At 28.4% G+C, this 17,575-nt stretch overlaps 3 protein-coding genes across 9 annotated transcripts; 1 reads left to right on the forward strand and 2 right to left on the reverse strand.

Moving 5' to 3' along the window:
• Nucleotides 1–433: 433 nt before the first annotated feature.
• Nucleotides 434–11,200, forward strand: LOC126833215 (glycylpeptide N-tetradecanoyltransferase 1). 3 transcript variants are annotated; one of them, XR_007684915.1, is made up of 12 exons: nt 434–820; nt 887–986; nt 1,456–1,570; nt 2,404–2,620; nt 2,692–2,808; nt 2,874–3,044; nt 3,122–3,302; nt 3,374–3,491; nt 3,591–3,736; nt 3,800–3,937; nt 4,004–4,094; nt 11,084–11,200. XR_007684915.1 is itself a non-coding variant. In XM_050564408.1 (12 exons), exons 2-12 carry the CDS (start codon nt 747–749, stop codon nt 4,022–4,024), a joined length of 1,398 nt encoding a protein of 465 aa, XP_050420365.1. In that variant the 5' UTR covers nt 434–646; nt 739–746; the 3' UTR covers nt 4,025–4,381. The 3 variants fall into 3 exon arrangements, 1 of the variants encoding a protein (XP_050420365.1); XR_007684914.1 differs by lacking the exon at nt 11,084–11,200 and adding an exon at nt 4,166–4,380; XM_050564408.1 differs by lacking the exon at nt 11,084–11,200 and having other exon boundaries at nt 434–646; nt 739–820; nt 4,004–4,381.
• On the reverse strand, nt 5,203–7,621 carry LOC126833216 (uncharacterized). The gene is made up of 7 exons (XM_050564409.1): nt 7,603–7,621; nt 7,237–7,325; nt 7,062–7,164; nt 6,816–6,986; nt 6,616–6,740; nt 5,772–5,916; nt 5,203–5,696 (listed from the first exon to the last, which is right to left on the reverse strand). The coding sequence occupies exons 3-7, from the start codon at nt 7,147–7,149 to the stop codon at nt 5,380–5,382; spliced, it is 846 nt and encodes a 281-aa protein (XP_050420366.1). The 5' UTR covers nt 7,150–7,164; nt 7,237–7,325; nt 7,603–7,621; the 3' UTR covers nt 5,203–5,379.
• LOC126833214 (uncharacterized) lies at nt 8,419–16,119 on the reverse strand. Of its 5 annotated transcripts, XM_050564405.1 has the most exons (6): nt 15,917–16,119; nt 13,521–13,599; nt 13,147–13,288; nt 11,281–11,334; nt 11,097–11,211; nt 8,426–10,125 (listed from the first exon to the last, which is right to left on the reverse strand). In XM_050564405.1, the coding sequence occupies exons 5-6, from the start codon at nt 11,185–11,187 to the stop codon at nt 8,909–8,911; spliced, it is 1,308 nt and encodes a 435-aa protein (XP_050420362.1). In that variant the 5' UTR covers nt 11,188–11,211; nt 11,281–11,334; nt 13,147–13,288; nt 13,521–13,599; nt 15,917–16,119; the 3' UTR covers nt 8,426–8,908. The 5 variants fall into 5 exon arrangements, with proteins under 5 accessions (XP_050420364.1, XP_050420362.1, XP_050420361.1 ...); XM_050564404.1 differs by lacking the exon at nt 11,281–11,334 and having other exon boundaries at nt 8,432–10,125; nt 15,917–16,118; XM_050564403.1 differs by lacking the exons at nt 11,281–11,334; nt 13,521–13,599 and having other exon boundaries at nt 8,432–10,125; nt 13,147–13,298; nt 15,917–16,118.
• Nucleotides 16,120–17,575: the final 1,456 nt, after the last annotated feature.

Raw genomic sequence — 17,575 nt, forward strand, 5'->3', positions numbered from 1 at the left:
GCAGATTTGTCAAAAATTAAAAAGGTTAAATCATACATACACGGATAAAGGTAAGCCAGTAATTTGTTTTATCAATTTTCACAATATGGCTGCTAGAGTTCGCCGGTAAGAAATACACTGCCGCCATAATACATCACCGGCCATTTTGCGGTTATCACAATTTTTTGATTTACGAATGTTTTATAAATTCGTTATACTACAGTTGTACAGGTATATATTTTATAAATATATATATCTGTAGAAGCATCATTATTATTTACCCATAACAAATTGTTGTTTTTATAATATATATTTACGTTCGATGAGTATATTGCAATATTTATTGTTAAATTAAATTGAAATCGATCATCGATGTTTAAGCTAGTGAGTATAATATAAATCGATTATATCAATATAATCAGGTTATACAACATTGTAACACAGAATTCTGTGATTGTAACATGAGTTTTGACTTTTGACGGTAAAGTGCCGACTGCTGGCCGTGGTTTTTCGTCTGTGATTATTATACAAATTTTAATACAAAAAAATATCAATTTGTAGTTTTTGTATTTTCAGACTTCACGTTCAGTTGCAATTTCCGACGCGGTACATTTTTTGATTTTTTTTTCATTGCTCTTCAGTTAGTTTCTTGGACCTGCTTTAGTTGGTTAGCTGCTGTATAATATAATTCAACTAAAATATTTACTACGGTAAAATTTTTTATTTTATTGTTTAATACTGTCTATTAATCCAAATTAGTAGTCACCATGAATAGTGAAACACCAGAGATTCACGGTGATCAACCTAATGAGCCTAATGTCGAAGTAGAACAGACAAAAAAGTAATCTTTATCATAACCTTTCATTTGATTTTGTTACATTATAAGAGTTCAATATTTTCCTTTTAGAAAAAGAAATAGAAAAAGCAAAAATAATATCAAGGCTGAACAAACTACACAAAATGGAACAGTTGAGGAAACAACATTACCATCAACTATTTCTATTCAGGTTAGTACATTTAAAATAAGCCGATTGAGAAAATGATGTATTTGTCAAATGCATTTTTAACTATTTGAAGGTTGTTTTTAATTGTGGTTAAGATAAATTATTTTTTACAAGACACAAATAATTATTTTTTTGTTGAAGATTTTTCAATTCAAGCATACAACATATAGGTTTATGTCATTAAAGTATTATTTTACAATAAAAATAATATATTTCAAATTAGTATGTACTTTTAAGATATACATAAATTAGTTTTACAATCATAAATTCTTTCATATTTGATTAGTGCTGGAATTAATGAGAAATGAGTAGTAAGTTAGTATTTAGTGTTTTCTTGTTATAAAGGGGTACACTGATTTATGAAAAAAATGAGTGTTAGCTTTTTTTGTAAAAGCTTTTGTAATACTAAGAAATAATTTAATGCCTTAATGTTTATTTACATTTTACTATTTTGCTGTTATAACTTTTTTAGGATATTCAAAAGGCTATGGAAGTATTTTCACTTCAACAAAGAGCCGCTAAAACTCCTGAAGAAGCTCTACATAAACAATATCGCTTTTGGTATACACAACCTGTTCCTAAAATGGGTAAGTACATCTAAGGAACTTACTTAATTGCTAGCTAATATTTATCCTTATTTTAAAATTTATTTGATATAAAAAGAAATATTTTAAAAATTGTTACTAATTAAAAAAAAATTTGTATTTGTTATGTTTTATTTTATTCAAATTAAACCAAATATTAATTTTTTTTAATTAAAATAGTTTTTATGTAAGTGATCATTATTTATAAATAAAATACTATTAGACAGGAGAATATGATGTGCCTATTTTTGATAATCTGCGACAAATTATTATAAAATAGATGGACATAAAAATGTTTAATGAAATAGGTGAAACAAATTTATAGTAAATTTTCTTATTATAAAATTAAGGAATGATGACACTTTAATTAAACTAAACTATGTATTAAAAATAAAAACTCAAATAATGTACACAATTTTATTAATTAATTAATTATTTATTTAAATATAAATGGAAATTAATAATAATTAAGTTAGAAAAAATAAAAGTTTAATTAATTAAATCAATGAACTATTATTTAAAATGACAGGTTGTTTGCAATAGTCAAATGGTACAATGATAGAATGCTTCCACGTAATGTACCCCGGGCAACGTCTTTAGACGGCTAAAGTTCTATCACCCCCTCTGGCTGCCATACGAATAAATAAATAAAATAGTCAAATAAAAGTATATAAATAAAACATTATTTAAAATTGTAAACAATGTGTAGGAGCTAATATTTATCGATTTATTTAACAGACATACTTTTGCTTAGCCACCTCCTTCTCATTTATTCCAGTGTAAATTGCAGACAATAACCAACATAAATTATTTTTTATTATTATTTAATTTTCAAGGTGAAGTTGTAATTAATAATGGTCCAATCGAGGCAGATAAAACTTCAGAAGAAATCAGGAAAGAACCATTTACACTGCCTGATGGTTTTCAGTGGGACACACTGAGCCTTGACGATCCATTTGTTTTAAAAGAGTTGTATACTTTGTTAAATGAAAATTACGTAGAGGATGAAGATAGCATGTTTCGTTTTGATTATCAACCTCATTTTCTAAAATGGTATTGAAAGTTGAATACAAAGAAAAAAAATACCTAAATGATTACAACATTTTTAATTGTTTCTAATTCAGGGCCCTCCAGCCACCTGGTTGGCTAAAAGATTGGCACGTCGGTGTCAGAGTTACAAAAAGTAGTAAACTGGTAGGTTTTATTAGTGCCATTCCAGCGCTGCTCAATGTCTATAGCAAGTAAATACATTTATTTTTCATCTTTATATCAAAATAATTATTTCATAAAATATGTTCACACACAGGTCCCAAAAAATGGTGGAAATTAATTTTTTGTGTGTCCATAAAAAATTGCGTAGCAAAAGAGTAGCTCCAGTTCTAATCAGAGAAATAACAAGACGTGTGAACCAGAATGGCATTTTTCAAGCGGTTTATACCGCTGGTATTGTTTTACCAAAACCAATAGGATCCTGCAGGTATACCGTATATTTTTACTATATTGTTAATTAACATTATTTAATGTAAAAAAAATTTAATTTTTTATTTTTCCAAGGTATTGGCATCGATCGTTAAATCCAAAGAAATTGATAGATGTTAAATTTTCCCATTTAAGTCGTAACATGACAATGCAAAGAACGTTAAAACTACATAAGTTACCCGTCACTACAAACACTCAAGGATTCCGTAAACTTACCGAAAAAGACTTGCCACAGGCTCGGAAATTACTTGCAAGTGTAAGATTATAATTTAAAATTGTTTATTTTATATGTTTTTAGCTATAATTATCTTTTAATATTCTTTTCAGTATCTAAAATCATTCGATATAACTCCTATGTTTTCTGAAGCCGAGTTTAAACATTGGTTTCTACCACAAGAGGGCATTATTGATGCCTACGTTGTTGAGAACAATAATAAAATAACAGGTGAATTTTGGATGGCAAATTTTTTTTATGCTTTTTATGACATTCTGTAATTTACAATTGTTGCCAATTATAATTTTTTTTTTTTATGTTTTTGTATAGATCTAGTCAGCTTTTATACACTTCCGTCAACTATCATGCATCATCCCAATTACCGAACATTAAAAGCGGCCTATTCATTTTACAATGTTTCTACAAAAACACCATGGGTAGAACTAATGCAAGATGCTTTAATATCGGCAAGGGATGTAGGTAACCAAATTTTAAATTGTTTTAACAGTTAATAATATTCTCCCTTAAATTTTTTTCAGGCAAATTTTGATGTGTTCAACGCGTTAGATTTAATGGAAAACAAAGAATTTCTAGAACCGTTAAAATTCGGTGTCGGCGATGGCAATTTGCAATATTATTTGTACAATTGGAAGTGTCCAGAATTAAATAGCAATAAGGTTTGTAATGATTTAACAGAAGAAAACATAATTATAAAACTAAATACAATTTTTGTTTTTCGACAGATTGGTTTGATTCTACAGTAATTCAAACGAAATTGGGACACTTAATTCTTATTTCGAACACTTTTTTTCATTACATCAAATAATTTAATATGTAAGTTCCATTATATTTATATATAGTTTTTCATCATTTAAGTGTTGACAAAAATTTTGTTAATTTTTAAGTGTTAGAAAAAAAAACAAAAATAAGCAGTGCATGATTGACTTATCAAACATAAGGCAGAAATTCTATACACAATATATTATTGTTTTTTCATGAGATTAACTCAATTTTACAAATTATATATTTAAAGAATTTCAATTTTTTTTTCATAATATAGGTTTTGGAAATGTTTTTCTTAAGTAATTTATTGTTTATGTTACCTATTACAAATTTCAGTCATAATATACTTTTTGTGGATTTATTAATATGGAATAATTATTTCTTATTTACTCCTATTGTTTTTTTTTTTTTTTTACATTTTAAGCAGTTTTATAATAATAATATAAAAGTAATTTGCAGTATTTGTTCGAAAAAGTTATAAAATATATACAATTAAAAAAAAATGTTTAAGTCAGTTTATTTTATTTAATATGGATTTTATTTAAACAAACTATTGTATTAAATTTCAAATGAAAATAAAAATTGAACACACAGTCCCTTTAAAACTAGAAATCCTATCACCAAAGTTGAAAATGTAATAAATGTTTGCATTTTTAATACTTTCGATACACTATTATATTTACACTGTACACAGTTGATATATTTTTTAATAAATATTCATTCGATCACACTATTTCAAGTACTTAAGTTAGCTGCAAAATTAGTTTTCACCTCGAATATATTTTGATTGTTAGATAACAATCAAATTCTAATGAAAATTGGGAGGTGTAATGACTAACGTCGATCCCTCTTCCCCCCAATTGAAGAAATACATTAAAAAAAAACCAAAATTTGTATTTAGACAATTCTTGTTTTTATTTCATTTTAATTTCAATTGACAATTATTAAGAATTTGAGTATTAGGTATTATTACTATCTCAAATCATTAAATAATATAACAACTATAATGGTACATTTTATTAAAAATAATTTAAATGCTATAAATTGTTTTATATATGTATACCTATATATATTTATGTATAAAAAAAAATTCAAATTTATAAAATCTAATATGACTATTTTTATAATACAATTGATTTTAGTATATATATTATAGCTTACAATAAATAAGGTTAAAAAATTCATATTTTTGGTAATTAACAAATTGTTAACAATATCAATTTCATTTAACAAAATAATGAGGTGAAATACGATTATTTCACATCTAAACAAATCTATTAAAATGTATATTTATAAGAATTTTACTTATTTTTATTTAAATGCGCTAGATCTAAATTTAATGGTCAAGCAACAATTGTGTTCGAAACAGTGTGCATAATTTATTTATTCCGTGTAAATAATTAACATCAATTTGGCCATTAGCTGGGGTAACGTGTGCAAAATCAATTAACGTAACTCTCAACAAGGGAAATTTGTCTTTGTCGTTTGTTAATGTCTCTGCATCGTATGCTAACAATACTGAACTAGAGTAAAAATGGTGATATTTTTGATTCTGAAAGTATCTTCGTATGGTATCTAGTTGGTTGGTAAAGCCTTGAACTAATTTTGACAAACCTAGATAACTGCTGTCGTAGTTTAAAAATGTCTTGAAAACTAAATTTTGAAAGAGTAATTTTTGTGTTAAGTGATGACTAATTGTAATTAATAAATGAATAATGCACTACCGACCTGATACGACTTTTCCTGGATCTAAACTTTTTCCAAACTCTTTGTCGTATTTATGCAGTTGTTCCGAATTAGGATCCGACAAATCGTAAACTTGAAACCCTGGTATGCAGAAATTCCATTGTTCTTTACATTCTTTATACTTGGCCTAAACATTAGACATATTATTTAGTGATTTACAAAATAAATTATATAATGTAGTGGATATAATAAATGTATTATTTCATAAGCTATGAATCAGTGTTGAGACGACCACGGAAATGCACCATATAAATAATATCTGGGTTACGATTAAACATACCTTATGTTTAATTATTCACAAAAGTTATAATTGTTAATAGTCAACTCAAATCTGAGCGCTAGTAGACAATAAATAAATAAATACTGTTAACTTAAAGCTAATAAACATACAGTTGGTGGATAAGCTGTGACAAAAGGCCATTTTCTTTACTGTACTGCTATATAAATAACCTAACTTGTCTACCAACTGGCGAAACATCAAAAGGGACAATGAGATGATGCCCAACACTTTAATTTAATTTTAATAGCTAATATATTTATAGAGATTTGAAGTAAAATATATTTTTTTTAATCATCTCCCTGATTTTAAGTCTTGTGATACTGAATATACTGGCATTGCCGCCAAATCACATGCATTTATTTATGTTTAATCTATGATTTTATGGTAAAAAAACATTTAATTATTCCATTTCTAGTGAATACAAGTTTTGTAAATAACAATATTAATTTCAATGAACTGATGTCTATTGAATTTAAATTTGATTATAGAAATAACTCTCCTTTAGTGCAACAATAAATGTTTGTAAATAATTTTCAAAAATATTACGTTTTCGTCCTTCTTTTTTTTCTCTGTACAACCCGGTTCCCACGTTTGCATACCGATCTTCACGTCCATAACGCAAGGTTTTTTCATTTTTCTAGTTATATCGTCCAAAACTATAAATTTTATATCTACGACAATTCAGATAAAACTCATAATTAATTTATAATCAATGTGAATATTATTTATACAATGTAAGTACAAACCTTTTGAATCGACTTTCAAAGTTATGGTTCCAAAATATGATGGAACCAGTTGTCTTAGGGTTAATAAACTCTCGTTACTTTTCAATTCTTCATAGAATTTTACTTCGTTTTTTCCTTTGGTGCCTCCTTCGACTGATTTTAAAATATAACCCTCTTTGTGTTTCAACAAACCTAAATAAAAAAATATATATATATTTTAATCTTTTAAAAATACATACAATATAGTATTATGTAATTTAGACACACCTAAGAGTGGTTTTTCTTTAGTAAACTTATGACCTCCGACTTGATCATCGTACGGGACTAAATCTCCTGAATCTAACCACTTAGCCATAACACACTGAATTCACTAGTAAATTTAAAGAAAACACTTTCATAAATATATTTGATTCCTTTGCACTAGCACTATACACATACAAACCTTGTATAACGTTTGAGCCTTAAAACTTTTAGTAAATATCAGTGGCTTAAAAAGTTAAGCTCTAAACTACAATCTTATTCAATGACTAACTGAAATAATTTAATGTTACAGTTTTAACATTAATATATATATAAATATTATACATTTTAATTATGACGAATGACTGGGTAAACAAAATTATTAATATAACAGTTATTAATAAACTATTATGTTAACATAATATTATAATATGTTTATAAATAACAGTATTTTATTTTAATAATAATAATAATATTATTATTATTATGTTGTTGAAAATTATCGTGTGAACGTCTGGAACGGTTTATGTTCGTTATTTTGTAGAAAATAATTAATGAAACAAAATACGTGTGAATTTGGGCTGTGTTCTAAACACGACTACGGTCATTTCACGTAACTCGACGAAGTGAAAACTGAACTCAGAAATGTGAATTATATTGTGATTTGTGATTAGTCAATGTCGATAAGAGCAAGTTTAGAGCTGATTCATTGATAATAATCCGTACGTAGGACGCCATCTACTAGTCACTTATTGCGTTATTTTTGCATAAGGCACGACATGATCGTAAAAAAAACTTCGAAATTTTTTTTAACAACATTTTATTGATCATACCTAACAACAGCTATTGCAAGCTTTTGACTTCAGTTACTCCCATGTAAGGCATTTAATAACAATGAATGTAATAATATTTATACTTTATTTTATTCATACGTTTTTACCCAGGTTTCGCCAGGATGGTCCTATTTTTTATTATTATAATGCCACTCACAGGATAACAATGTGAATAAATATCGGTATACAATCAACTGCTAAAAATATATACATAAGTAGATTAGTATGACGCCTAACAGATTACAGAATACGGGATCAGTTCTGTGTATACTTAGTCTTATAAAAAAAAGGGCAAAGGGGGGGGGGTCTATCCCCCCATAAATACACCACGCGCCCCCACAATTGATTGAAGTATATTAAAATAAGAAATCCCCAAAATTTCAGTACCCTAGCTCTACTCTAGAGTACTTCATATGAATTTTTATTTTTCTATTTGATTAACACAAGGGACATTTTAATAATTAATTTAAACAATTCTAAATTTGAAAACAAATCAAATTTTTTACAATTTACAAAAGAAAGATTAAAGCTGAAATATGATACTTGAAAATCCTTCTTGTGCTATTTTGTAATACAATTTTTTTTTTTTTAGAAAATTGTCGAATTATGAGTTTTATCTTAATTTTGAAGGCAGATGTGGGTTCCTCGTGAAAAACTCTTTCGTACAGCAACAGTTTAAAATTTTGGTCAACTCGTCCGAATTTTGTAGAACCGTTTGTTGCGCTATGTCTTTTTCTATAAATCAGCAGAGACGGTCATCAAGTGTTTCGAATGACATACGACAGAGTATTATAGTCGTTACTTATTAAATACAGAATATAGGTGTACAATAAAACGTAATCAACATTATATTATGAATACATAGGTGTTATAATCGCAATTTTGATATTTTATAAGTTGTCACAATTTAACGCAATTTAACGTTGTGTTTAATAACTATAAAATACATAGGTAGAAAAAAAAGAACATAAATTCAAAAGTTTTCGTACTTATAAGCAAAAAAAAAAAATTGAGATCCAAATATCTTCTAAGTTAGTAAGTTTAAATTATTATTTCCGTTTTACAATTATTGAAACCGTCGCTGATTTGTTTTATGGTTTTACCTTTGGTGTCCGGGAGACATTTGTCGACGAAAATTAAAGCGCACAACGCCAGTACGCCGTACATAATAAACACTCCGGATCCGATCCACAGCCGGAGGTATGGGAATAATTTGATAGCGATAAAATTAAATACAGAAGAACTGCAAGCGGCAAACGAACCGGCCACGCCGGCCACGTCGGTCGGGAAAACTTCACCGAGCATTGCGTACGGTATCGGTCTCAGCCCGAGCCCGTTCATCGCCATATAGAACAGTATACAAGTTATGACCACCACGTTGGTCAAAAATTGGTCGTCGACCTTCAGGTACAGGTACGCCGACAGAGACAACATCGACACCGATACACCGGCACAGGATATCAACGCCAATTGCTTGAAACCGCTTTTCGTCAGCAGCGCCGACAAAATGACCATGGCCGCTAGATTGGTGAACCCGGCCACCAACGTGACCAAGTAGTCGTTCGTCGTCACGTTTAGGCTTTGTAATATCTGGATCAAGTACGTGGTCAGCACGAACGAACCGCTGAACTGTTGGAAAAATAGAAACGTCGTCATGATCACGATGGGTTTGTAGACGTCCGGGTCGCGAAGTCTGACGAAGAATTCCGTTTGTTGCGCGGGTTTTTCGACGGTCGTTTCCGCCGCCGCCGCTTTGGGCGTTTGCAGGATGGGCTGGGTTATGCGCAACACTTTTTGCGAGAACTCGGCGTCTCCGTGTCGGCCTTGCTCGAACAACCACGGAGGGCTTTCCGGTATCAGTAGACAAATGGCCAACAGAGATGTAAACGAAACGACCGCCGCGATGTAGGCGACCACGAACGCGGGTAACAGCAGACCCAGCAAGTAAGTCAGGAACATACCGAAGTTAAGCATAATCGAAGCCAAAATAGTAAAACAACCTCTGAGCCCTGTGAAATTGACGGTTATGCATTCGGCGGCGTAAATCGTGGCGGGGGTCGACGCCATGCCCACCGACAGGCCTACCAGTAGTTGTCCTACGTACAGAACGGTCAAATCAGCCGGTTGCTGAGCTAGGAATAGCCATCCCAAAATGGACGGGAAATTGACGACCATTAACGCTGTTTTACGTCCTAGTCGATCAATCAACGGTCCACTAATTAGACAACCCACTGGCATCAATGTAGACGGTAGACTGGCTGAAACAAAATGTACAAAAAGTTCATAATTAATACTTAATAACACTTTTTTATTAATAACCACCACTGACGTAGAGAGAATAAAAGTTTAATTTATATAAACATTAAGCGAATATACGAACTACAAAAGCTAAAAGGGCGTTCTCCTTGCATTATCAAAAATCTTCAAGTCAAAAGTTTTCTCAAAAAACAAAAGTAACACTGAATACAACAACACTCGTTGCAAATGCACTGCAATACATTTAAAACGAGAAAAAACCGCGCAGCTACCTTAACCGACTCATTTGACACCATTTTTATTTATAAAGGATAGGATAGCATTTATATAGGATAGTGAAGGGTAGGCATTTTTCGCAAAATTTTAATTGAGAACTTCAAATCTAGTGTATACTTGTTAAAACACAGTAATGATAATTCTTTATTGTCCAATAATAAAAAAGTTTTCTTGGCAAAGGTCAGACACATATGATAACTGCAATAGTCTTGAACAACAAAATACTGTTGTCAAAGGGTTGTATACTAATATGTAAATTAGGTAAAATAATACATAATTCCCTTGTTGTTGTTCCAAACAAATATTGATGTCAACAGAATAAGGAAAACTTAAGTATTAAATGTTAGTAAGATCTAGTAAACAAGTTTCGAAAATATTAATATTATTAATAATAAAATAACCCACGCGTGCCACGATTACTACACTTAGGTACCAAAAAGATCATAATATTCATTTGCATATAAGGTAGAAAATAATTATAATTATGAACATTTAATTCCAACAAAACACGGTAGAACTTTTTAACGGTATACTACTTATGTGCATTATTTTTGCTACAAAAACACGTGTGTGGTGTCCTATTAAATATTCCGCTTACTCAGTACATAAATAAGCTCATAGTCACATAAGCTGATTGAGTACATAAATCATTACTCATTTGTATAAATCTGATTTTTTATTTAGATTAAATACTTACCAAACCAAGAGGCTTCACTAACTGTCAACGATAATTGATCCAATACTATGGCAGAATATCCAAAACTCATTCCAGGAGCTAGACATGGCATAGTGACAACAAACGCAAGCCATAGCTGAAAGAATAACATAATTAAATACAAAACATAAATAAATATATTTCAAATATAATTCAATAGATATACCGTGTGGTATGTTAACAGCTGTGACTCAGCAGATTTTTCTAATCATTTTATTCGCTGTAATGCACAACGATTTCAGTTAATTAATAATATGTCTAAAAATGATGTTTATAATGCCAATAACTTTTAAATTTAAAATAGAAACTTACATTTTTAGATTCAATTTGTTTACATAAAAGTATACTATTCAAAATAATGGTTGGTTGATTGCTGATTTTTAATAAAATATACTCTTGTATATATAAAATAAGTATGAAGGTTTTCTATTCAAAACCAAAATATTTTTTTGTAATATAATCGGTTTAAGAAAATTATATTAATTTTATAAAAGTTATTTAAAAATATATATGATTTTGCCCCCCAAATTGTGGGTCAGAAGTCTAATGTTAATGTCAGTTTAATGGATATTTTACATTGTATACATACAAAGATGTATTACAATAAAATAATATACAATAGGTTCAAAATGTACGTTATCTAGTTGTAATACAACTAGCAAATGTCAAACTGATAATACTAATAATATTATTTGTAGATAATTTGCATGTATTTAATAAATAATCAACTTGGTTAAAGTTAGGTTTATTGAGTACAATTATTATTATGAAGTGTAATGATCCACAGCATGATAATTGATAATACACCATGTGGGTTTGAAATATCTGACAGCGATAAAAATATGATTAATTAAGAACTCGAAGACGTTTGAAGATAAAAAAACAGTAGATAAATTATTAAAAATAAAAACATTGATTCAAATATCGATAGGAAGTAGATATAAGTGTGGATAAACCTGCGTATGGTGCTATACAATTCATTGTTATAAATTATAATCATTCAAATAATAATAATAATAATCATTCAAATAAAGTTTTAACATATTTCCCTAGTTATAATACATTTAACACGTTTTATCTATGGTTTGTACTTTTTATGTTGACTTAATAAGTATTAAAGTAATATAATTAGTATAAGGTCCATGTTTACATATGACTAAATGTTATAATATTATATAAGTTATAATATGGCAATACAATAGGCATATTTCATTATGTGTAGTTAAGTATTTTTAAAAAGTAGCCAACATTCTATAAACGATAATATGCAATAGTATTTTAATCAACCACGAACCACATGATTTATAATGAATACACTATGGTACCGCCTTTATTGTACATGTATTTTTAAACATACATACGAATATGAACAGAGTCGAATTGATGATCGCTATGTGACTAAATGATAGCAATCCATAAAAAATGTTCTAAAAATATATCTATAAGTATATTTACATACTATTTAGTACTATTTTAGAAACTGCCGTGTCTTGTTAATAGAAATTCATACATAGTACAACCTACGATATAGAATTAATTTGTATTTACTTTATAGTGTAATATACATGGTATATCTAATTTATATGCTGATCACAACCTTGTATAACCTTTGTATCAACGGTTTTACTAATCCTCAAATTGTAAAGAAACTCTCCAACACAATCAGTTTAAATTTCCCCTTGAAAGTAACCGGAGCTGTTTTTAAAAAAATGTTAGACATAACAGATTTGAAAATATGGGACAACAGTTGTTTTTAGAGTCTTGATGAGAGGGTCGAAATTCAAAAATTAATAATCCCGATTTATTTCCACGCAAAATTTAAATTTTTTGCCTTAACCAAAAAAAAAATATATATTTATCATTAACCCTTGCTAACCCTCGTTTAAAACAAATGCCAAGGTATTATAACAGAAACTTTTTGACCAAAAACGTTCTGGAATATTTTTCAAATACACAGGATAATTAGATAGAAAAATGTTTTTTTATGATATTTATGAATCAATGTTTTCTAAACTATCAAGTCATGACTTACCACTCGGCTAATATTTTTTTTCTTATGCACATGGTTTGGTTTCAATAGATAATTCCTATGGATTTGGCTGAAAAAGTCGTTCGATTTTCCGTTAGTCTCCATAGGGGCTCCTGTGTATTAGAATATTATTTGGAAAGGAAACCTGAAATCAACTATAATGTATTAGGTACAAAATATGTTCAATACGCATAGTAAAATGCGAACTTAGTTTATAATACAGTATTACCCAAATGTATTAGCGTTAACAAAATTATAAGTATATCAGAGCTGTCTTTAGAAGCTAGGGACGAGCAGAGCTCAAGTTTTGAGCCACGCACTTGATTGCAAAAAAACTATTTACCTACTTAATGTTATGTGGGACTCATAAGACATACCCTAAAAGCACTGGGAAGTTGGGAAGTTTCCGAATCTTCCATATGCCCGTGTGTTATCAGGTTAACGGGTGTATGTGGTCTAGATTAAAGAAAATTTTTACTACAGATGAATACATCAAATTATATTAGACTTGAAAAAAAAACGTATTATAAGTAGAAATGCTTTAAGCTATTTAAACTAAGTATAATATTTGTATGTTAACGTATTTTCAAAGGTATAGTGGGTTTAGAGGTGGAGGGTGTCCATCTTTTATAGATTCTTTCTCTAAAGTTGGTGGCTAAGTATTAAGTACCATTATCCACTACAAGTTTAAAAAATTAAGAAATTAAAAAAAAAAACCCTACCAATAAAAATTTAGGGTTATTACGATAACTCATTTCTCCTAATTAAAGTAATTCCAATAATTGAAAAATTATATTATTCTGTAGAAATGTGTTAACTAAATTTATTTCAAATACAGAAAATTACAATTTTTCGGAGAATATTTGTATTACACGTCAAACAGAGTATCTGATAGACACTAAATTTAATGGCATTATAATTATTGTCTAGAGGTTTTTATTTACCATTCCTGAACATTTTCACTGCAGCTTGCTTTTCGTTATATTTATTTTTTTAATCTATTAAAAAACTATTAGCAGGCATAAAATGTAACTACAATGACATTAAACCTTACCCCAATATAAAATCTAACTTTATTTTCTATTTTTATTATTTTTCCCAATCAGGTTTTTTAATTCTTATAACTTCACATTTTAATTTCGGGTAATATTTTATTTTGTATTATTGTAACAGAGATAATTAGTAATGGCACGTAATACGTCATTATGTTTTGAGGGTTTCAAATCGTGGTAAAATGGAGATATATCACTATGTTAATTACAAATAATAATGATTAATTATGATTTAATTTTTTCCTATATTAAGATAAGTGTTAACTGTTAATTACAACAATACAATAGTTATTAGACTTTGATAAGAATAATTACTTAAAAGACTATCAGTTAAATAAATTAAACACAATTTCGCAAAACCTAGTTATAAATGAATAAAAAAAATTGTGTTTTAAGTTCAAGGTAAGGTAGCCATTGTCCAAACTATCGATAACTTGTACAAATAAACTTTAAAACCTAGTCGAGGTTTCTACTTAATCTCCCCTCCCATATCAACTTCAGCGCCACGCAATATTTAACTTATCTATACAATCTATACTATCTTAATTTAGGTAATTTCAAAAACTTTTATTTTTATTTTTTAATAATATGGGACATACTGTGTAGAACCCTCCGATTCCACATAATTTAAGCTATTTAGGATTAAGTTTGTACTTATAAGAAACGGTATAATTAAAATTGTAATAAATAAAAATTTGTCATTATTATATTTGTTATAACCCCAGTCTCCAAATGGTACCTAATATTAATTGTTGTCTACACTTATTTTTATCAATAAAACTCAATAAATGCTTAAATAATAATTAAGTACAATTTAAAAAAAAATGTCAAGTTTAAAGTTATTTTTTTTAAAAACAATGTTTGTTTCGAAGTTATGCAATGCAATTTTAATTTTACTATATCATGTCACTATACACACATTACACATGTACATGTTATATCACATTGGTATTTGATGTAATTTTACAATAAGCACCAACATGTTTAATGTTTATGCACGACATAAATATTTTATATAAAAAATTAAAACAATATCAATGTTGTGATATATTTATAAATCGGCGATGACCGGTGTTAGCACATTTTATAGATTTTCTTTCTAAAGTATGTATGTAACTTTAGATTATAAAACTACTAACTATGTTTGTACCTTTTTTAGTATTTTCCAAAGCTCTACCAACTTTGGGATTTAAATGGCAACTCATATAATATTTAACTAACTATTAACTAAGATAATTTGCTGAACATTTAGAATGGTCAAAACAGGTTTTTGGACGGTTTCTTTTACAGTTTTACGGGACGGGAGAGAGGGCGAGTCTTTGGATTGTATTATTTTTTTTTATCTGCGCGCATTACTCAGCCGCACCCCACCCCGTCATACATTTTAAAAAACTTTATAAGTAATTATCAAAAACTACTATCGACCGGTCAAAATTGTCAGCAAATTATTCTTAATTGAAAATGTAAATTACATAATTACGTTACCGTTTAAGTTTTAAAAGTTGATAGAGCATTGGAAAATACCGTATATATATATATATATAAATACTATACAGGTGAATATTTGTAGATAGTATTGTAAAATAATATAAATGAAAATATTTTCAAAAAAAAACTACAAAAATTTTAATTATTTTAAGAAAAAATAATAATAGTTTTTAAGAGTGTTTTCCATTAAATGGACCACTCTGTATTTATTATGATTTGTTTAGATATCTTACCTAGGACAAATAATCGACCATGCTGACGTGGGTACACGCTAAGCACTATAAAAATAGTGCTCCATACGTTTTGAAAATGTGTATGGGTATTTACAAATGTATAATTTTTAATTTGAATAACATGTCTAGACGAATAAATGTTTACTACTAAGTAGTAAGTACTACAGTCTGATTCTACTTCTCTTACCGCATGTGCTAATAACCGATTCTGGTTTGACGGTTTGGACCGACCTTGAAAAGATGGCGGTAGTGGGAGAACCTTGATGTGAATAATTCTAGATTAAATTAATTCATCTGTGGTCAGTGCGGTGAACTTTTAGCTATAACCTATAGGTACAGCTAAATGATTACAAGACACTAGAATGACACGTGGTAAAAAAATAAAAAGTATTAATTACAGAATTTTTTCTTCTTTAGTATGCTATCATTTGCTTATAACAACAACATTTAGTATTTTATAATAGTTTAACGTAGAACATTTTGTATTTAAGTAATTTATTTATTTCATCAATAACTTACAATTACTCCATACAGGGTTATCCAAAGTTCATGTTAATTTCTGATATTATTTTTTATGAAATAATTTTATAAGGCGTAAGCTAAAAGGTTAAAATAAAATAATTATTATATTAAAATAACAATAATTATATTTAATAATTAAGTAGAAAATATTATTTCAAAGGGTAATTTTAAGGTTTAACTTTTAAAAATCGTATAGCAACTAAAATATTAGAATTATTACTTATTAATAGCAGAACGATGTAATAAAAACCAGCCTTTGAATAAATGCTTTTTTTAGTTATTAGCATTTATAGTTTAGGTAAGGAAAGAATAATTGCGGTTGAGTATAAATAATATAACAAGTCTGCTTCATCCCCAGCTTTTATCTTAAAACGCAAATAAATGTTAACATATATTAATATTACCAAAACTAGTTATCGACCAGTCATTAATTTCATTATATCATTCAGATAATATTAAGCAAATTAAATATGTATGTTGCAATTTGATTTTGAGATTTTACGTCTCAGAAATTAAAATAATAATAATTTTAATTGGATTTTATTTGAAAATTATTTTGCTAAAAATCATTTTTTTCATAGCTCAAATTTTCTGACTTGCTACAGCTTTACAAAACACGTCGAATAAAGTCGATATGCTTATAGAATGCATGTCCCTATCCTACAATAATCACAAACATAACATTAAATCTTTTTCCCCTTCATAACGGGGGGGGGGGGCAGTTTTATCTTTATTTTTTCAAGCGCAGTTTCAGGACTTAATGCCTGAAAATGTAACAGAATAGAAGTTTAATATATATCTGTAAGATAATTAAAAACAAACAAAAACCGTAACTACAGATTTGTCTTTATTGTAAAAAAACCGTTTTATGCTACATTTTAAAGTTTTAACTTAAATACACCCGGTGTATTCAATATTACTTTACTAAAAATAATCGGATAGTGGCCATAACTTATGGATACCTATTTCGAATGTTTCTGTAATGTTTTATTTTTTAATTAAAAAATGTATAACAGATAATCGGAAAAAATTCAAGAATAGTGGAATTGAATGGGGCAAATGTAAATTTTCTGTGTATTATTAAATTATCTAATTCGTATAACTACAATTTCAAATTTGACATGCATTTTTTTAATA

Source organism: Adelges cooleyi, unplaced genomic scaffold (assembly GCF_023614345.1).
Source record: "Adelges cooleyi isolate 19-005CV unplaced genomic scaffold, UGA_ACOO_1.1 ACOO_flye_CR_arks_rails_tigmint_CR_PRNA_2, whole genome shotgun sequence".
NCBI classification, from domain to species: domain Eukaryota; kingdom Metazoa; phylum Arthropoda; class Insecta; order Hemiptera; family Adelgidae; genus Adelges; species Adelges cooleyi.

Excerpts from the sequence above, each read along its gene's own strand:
- LOC126833216 (XM_050564409.1), bottom strand. The coding sequence starts at position 7,149 with ATGGCTAAGTGGTTAGATTCAGGAGATTTAGTCCCGTACGATGATCAA. Across the intron at positions 6,987-7,061 it reads TAAAGAAAAACCACTCTTAG|GTTTGTTGAAACACAAAGAG; the intron begins GTGTGTCTAAAT and ends TTTTTTATTTAG. Across the intron at positions 6,741-6,815 it reads TTTGAAAGTCGATTCAAAAG|ATATAAAATTTATAGTTTTG; the intron begins GTTTGTACTTAC and ends GAATTGTCGTAG.
- LOC126833215 (XM_050564408.1), top strand. The coding sequence starts at position 747 with ATGAATAGTGAAACACCAGAGATTCACGGTGATCAACCTAATGAGCCT. Across the intron at positions 1,571-2,403 it reads ACAACCTGTTCCTAAAATGG|GTGAAGTTGTAATTAATAAT; the intron begins GTAAGTACATCT and ends TTAATTTTCAAG. Across the intron at positions 3,303-3,373 it reads CTCGGAAATTACTTGCAAGT|TATCTAAAATCATTCGATAT; the intron begins GTAAGATTATAA and ends TATTCTTTTCAG.
- LOC126833214 (XM_050564403.1), bottom strand. The coding sequence starts at position 13,248 with ATGGAGACTAACGGAAAATCGAACGACTTTTTCAGCCAAATCCATAGG. Across the intron at positions 11,212-13,146 it reads AAAAAAATATTAGCCGAGTG|CTATGGCTTGCGTTTGTTGT; the intron begins GTAAGTCATGAC and ends TTATTCTTTCAG. Across the intron at positions 10,126-11,096 it reads TAGTGAAGCCTCTTGGTTTG|CCAGTCTACCGTCTACATTG; the intron begins GTAAGTATTTAA and ends ATTTTGTTTCAG.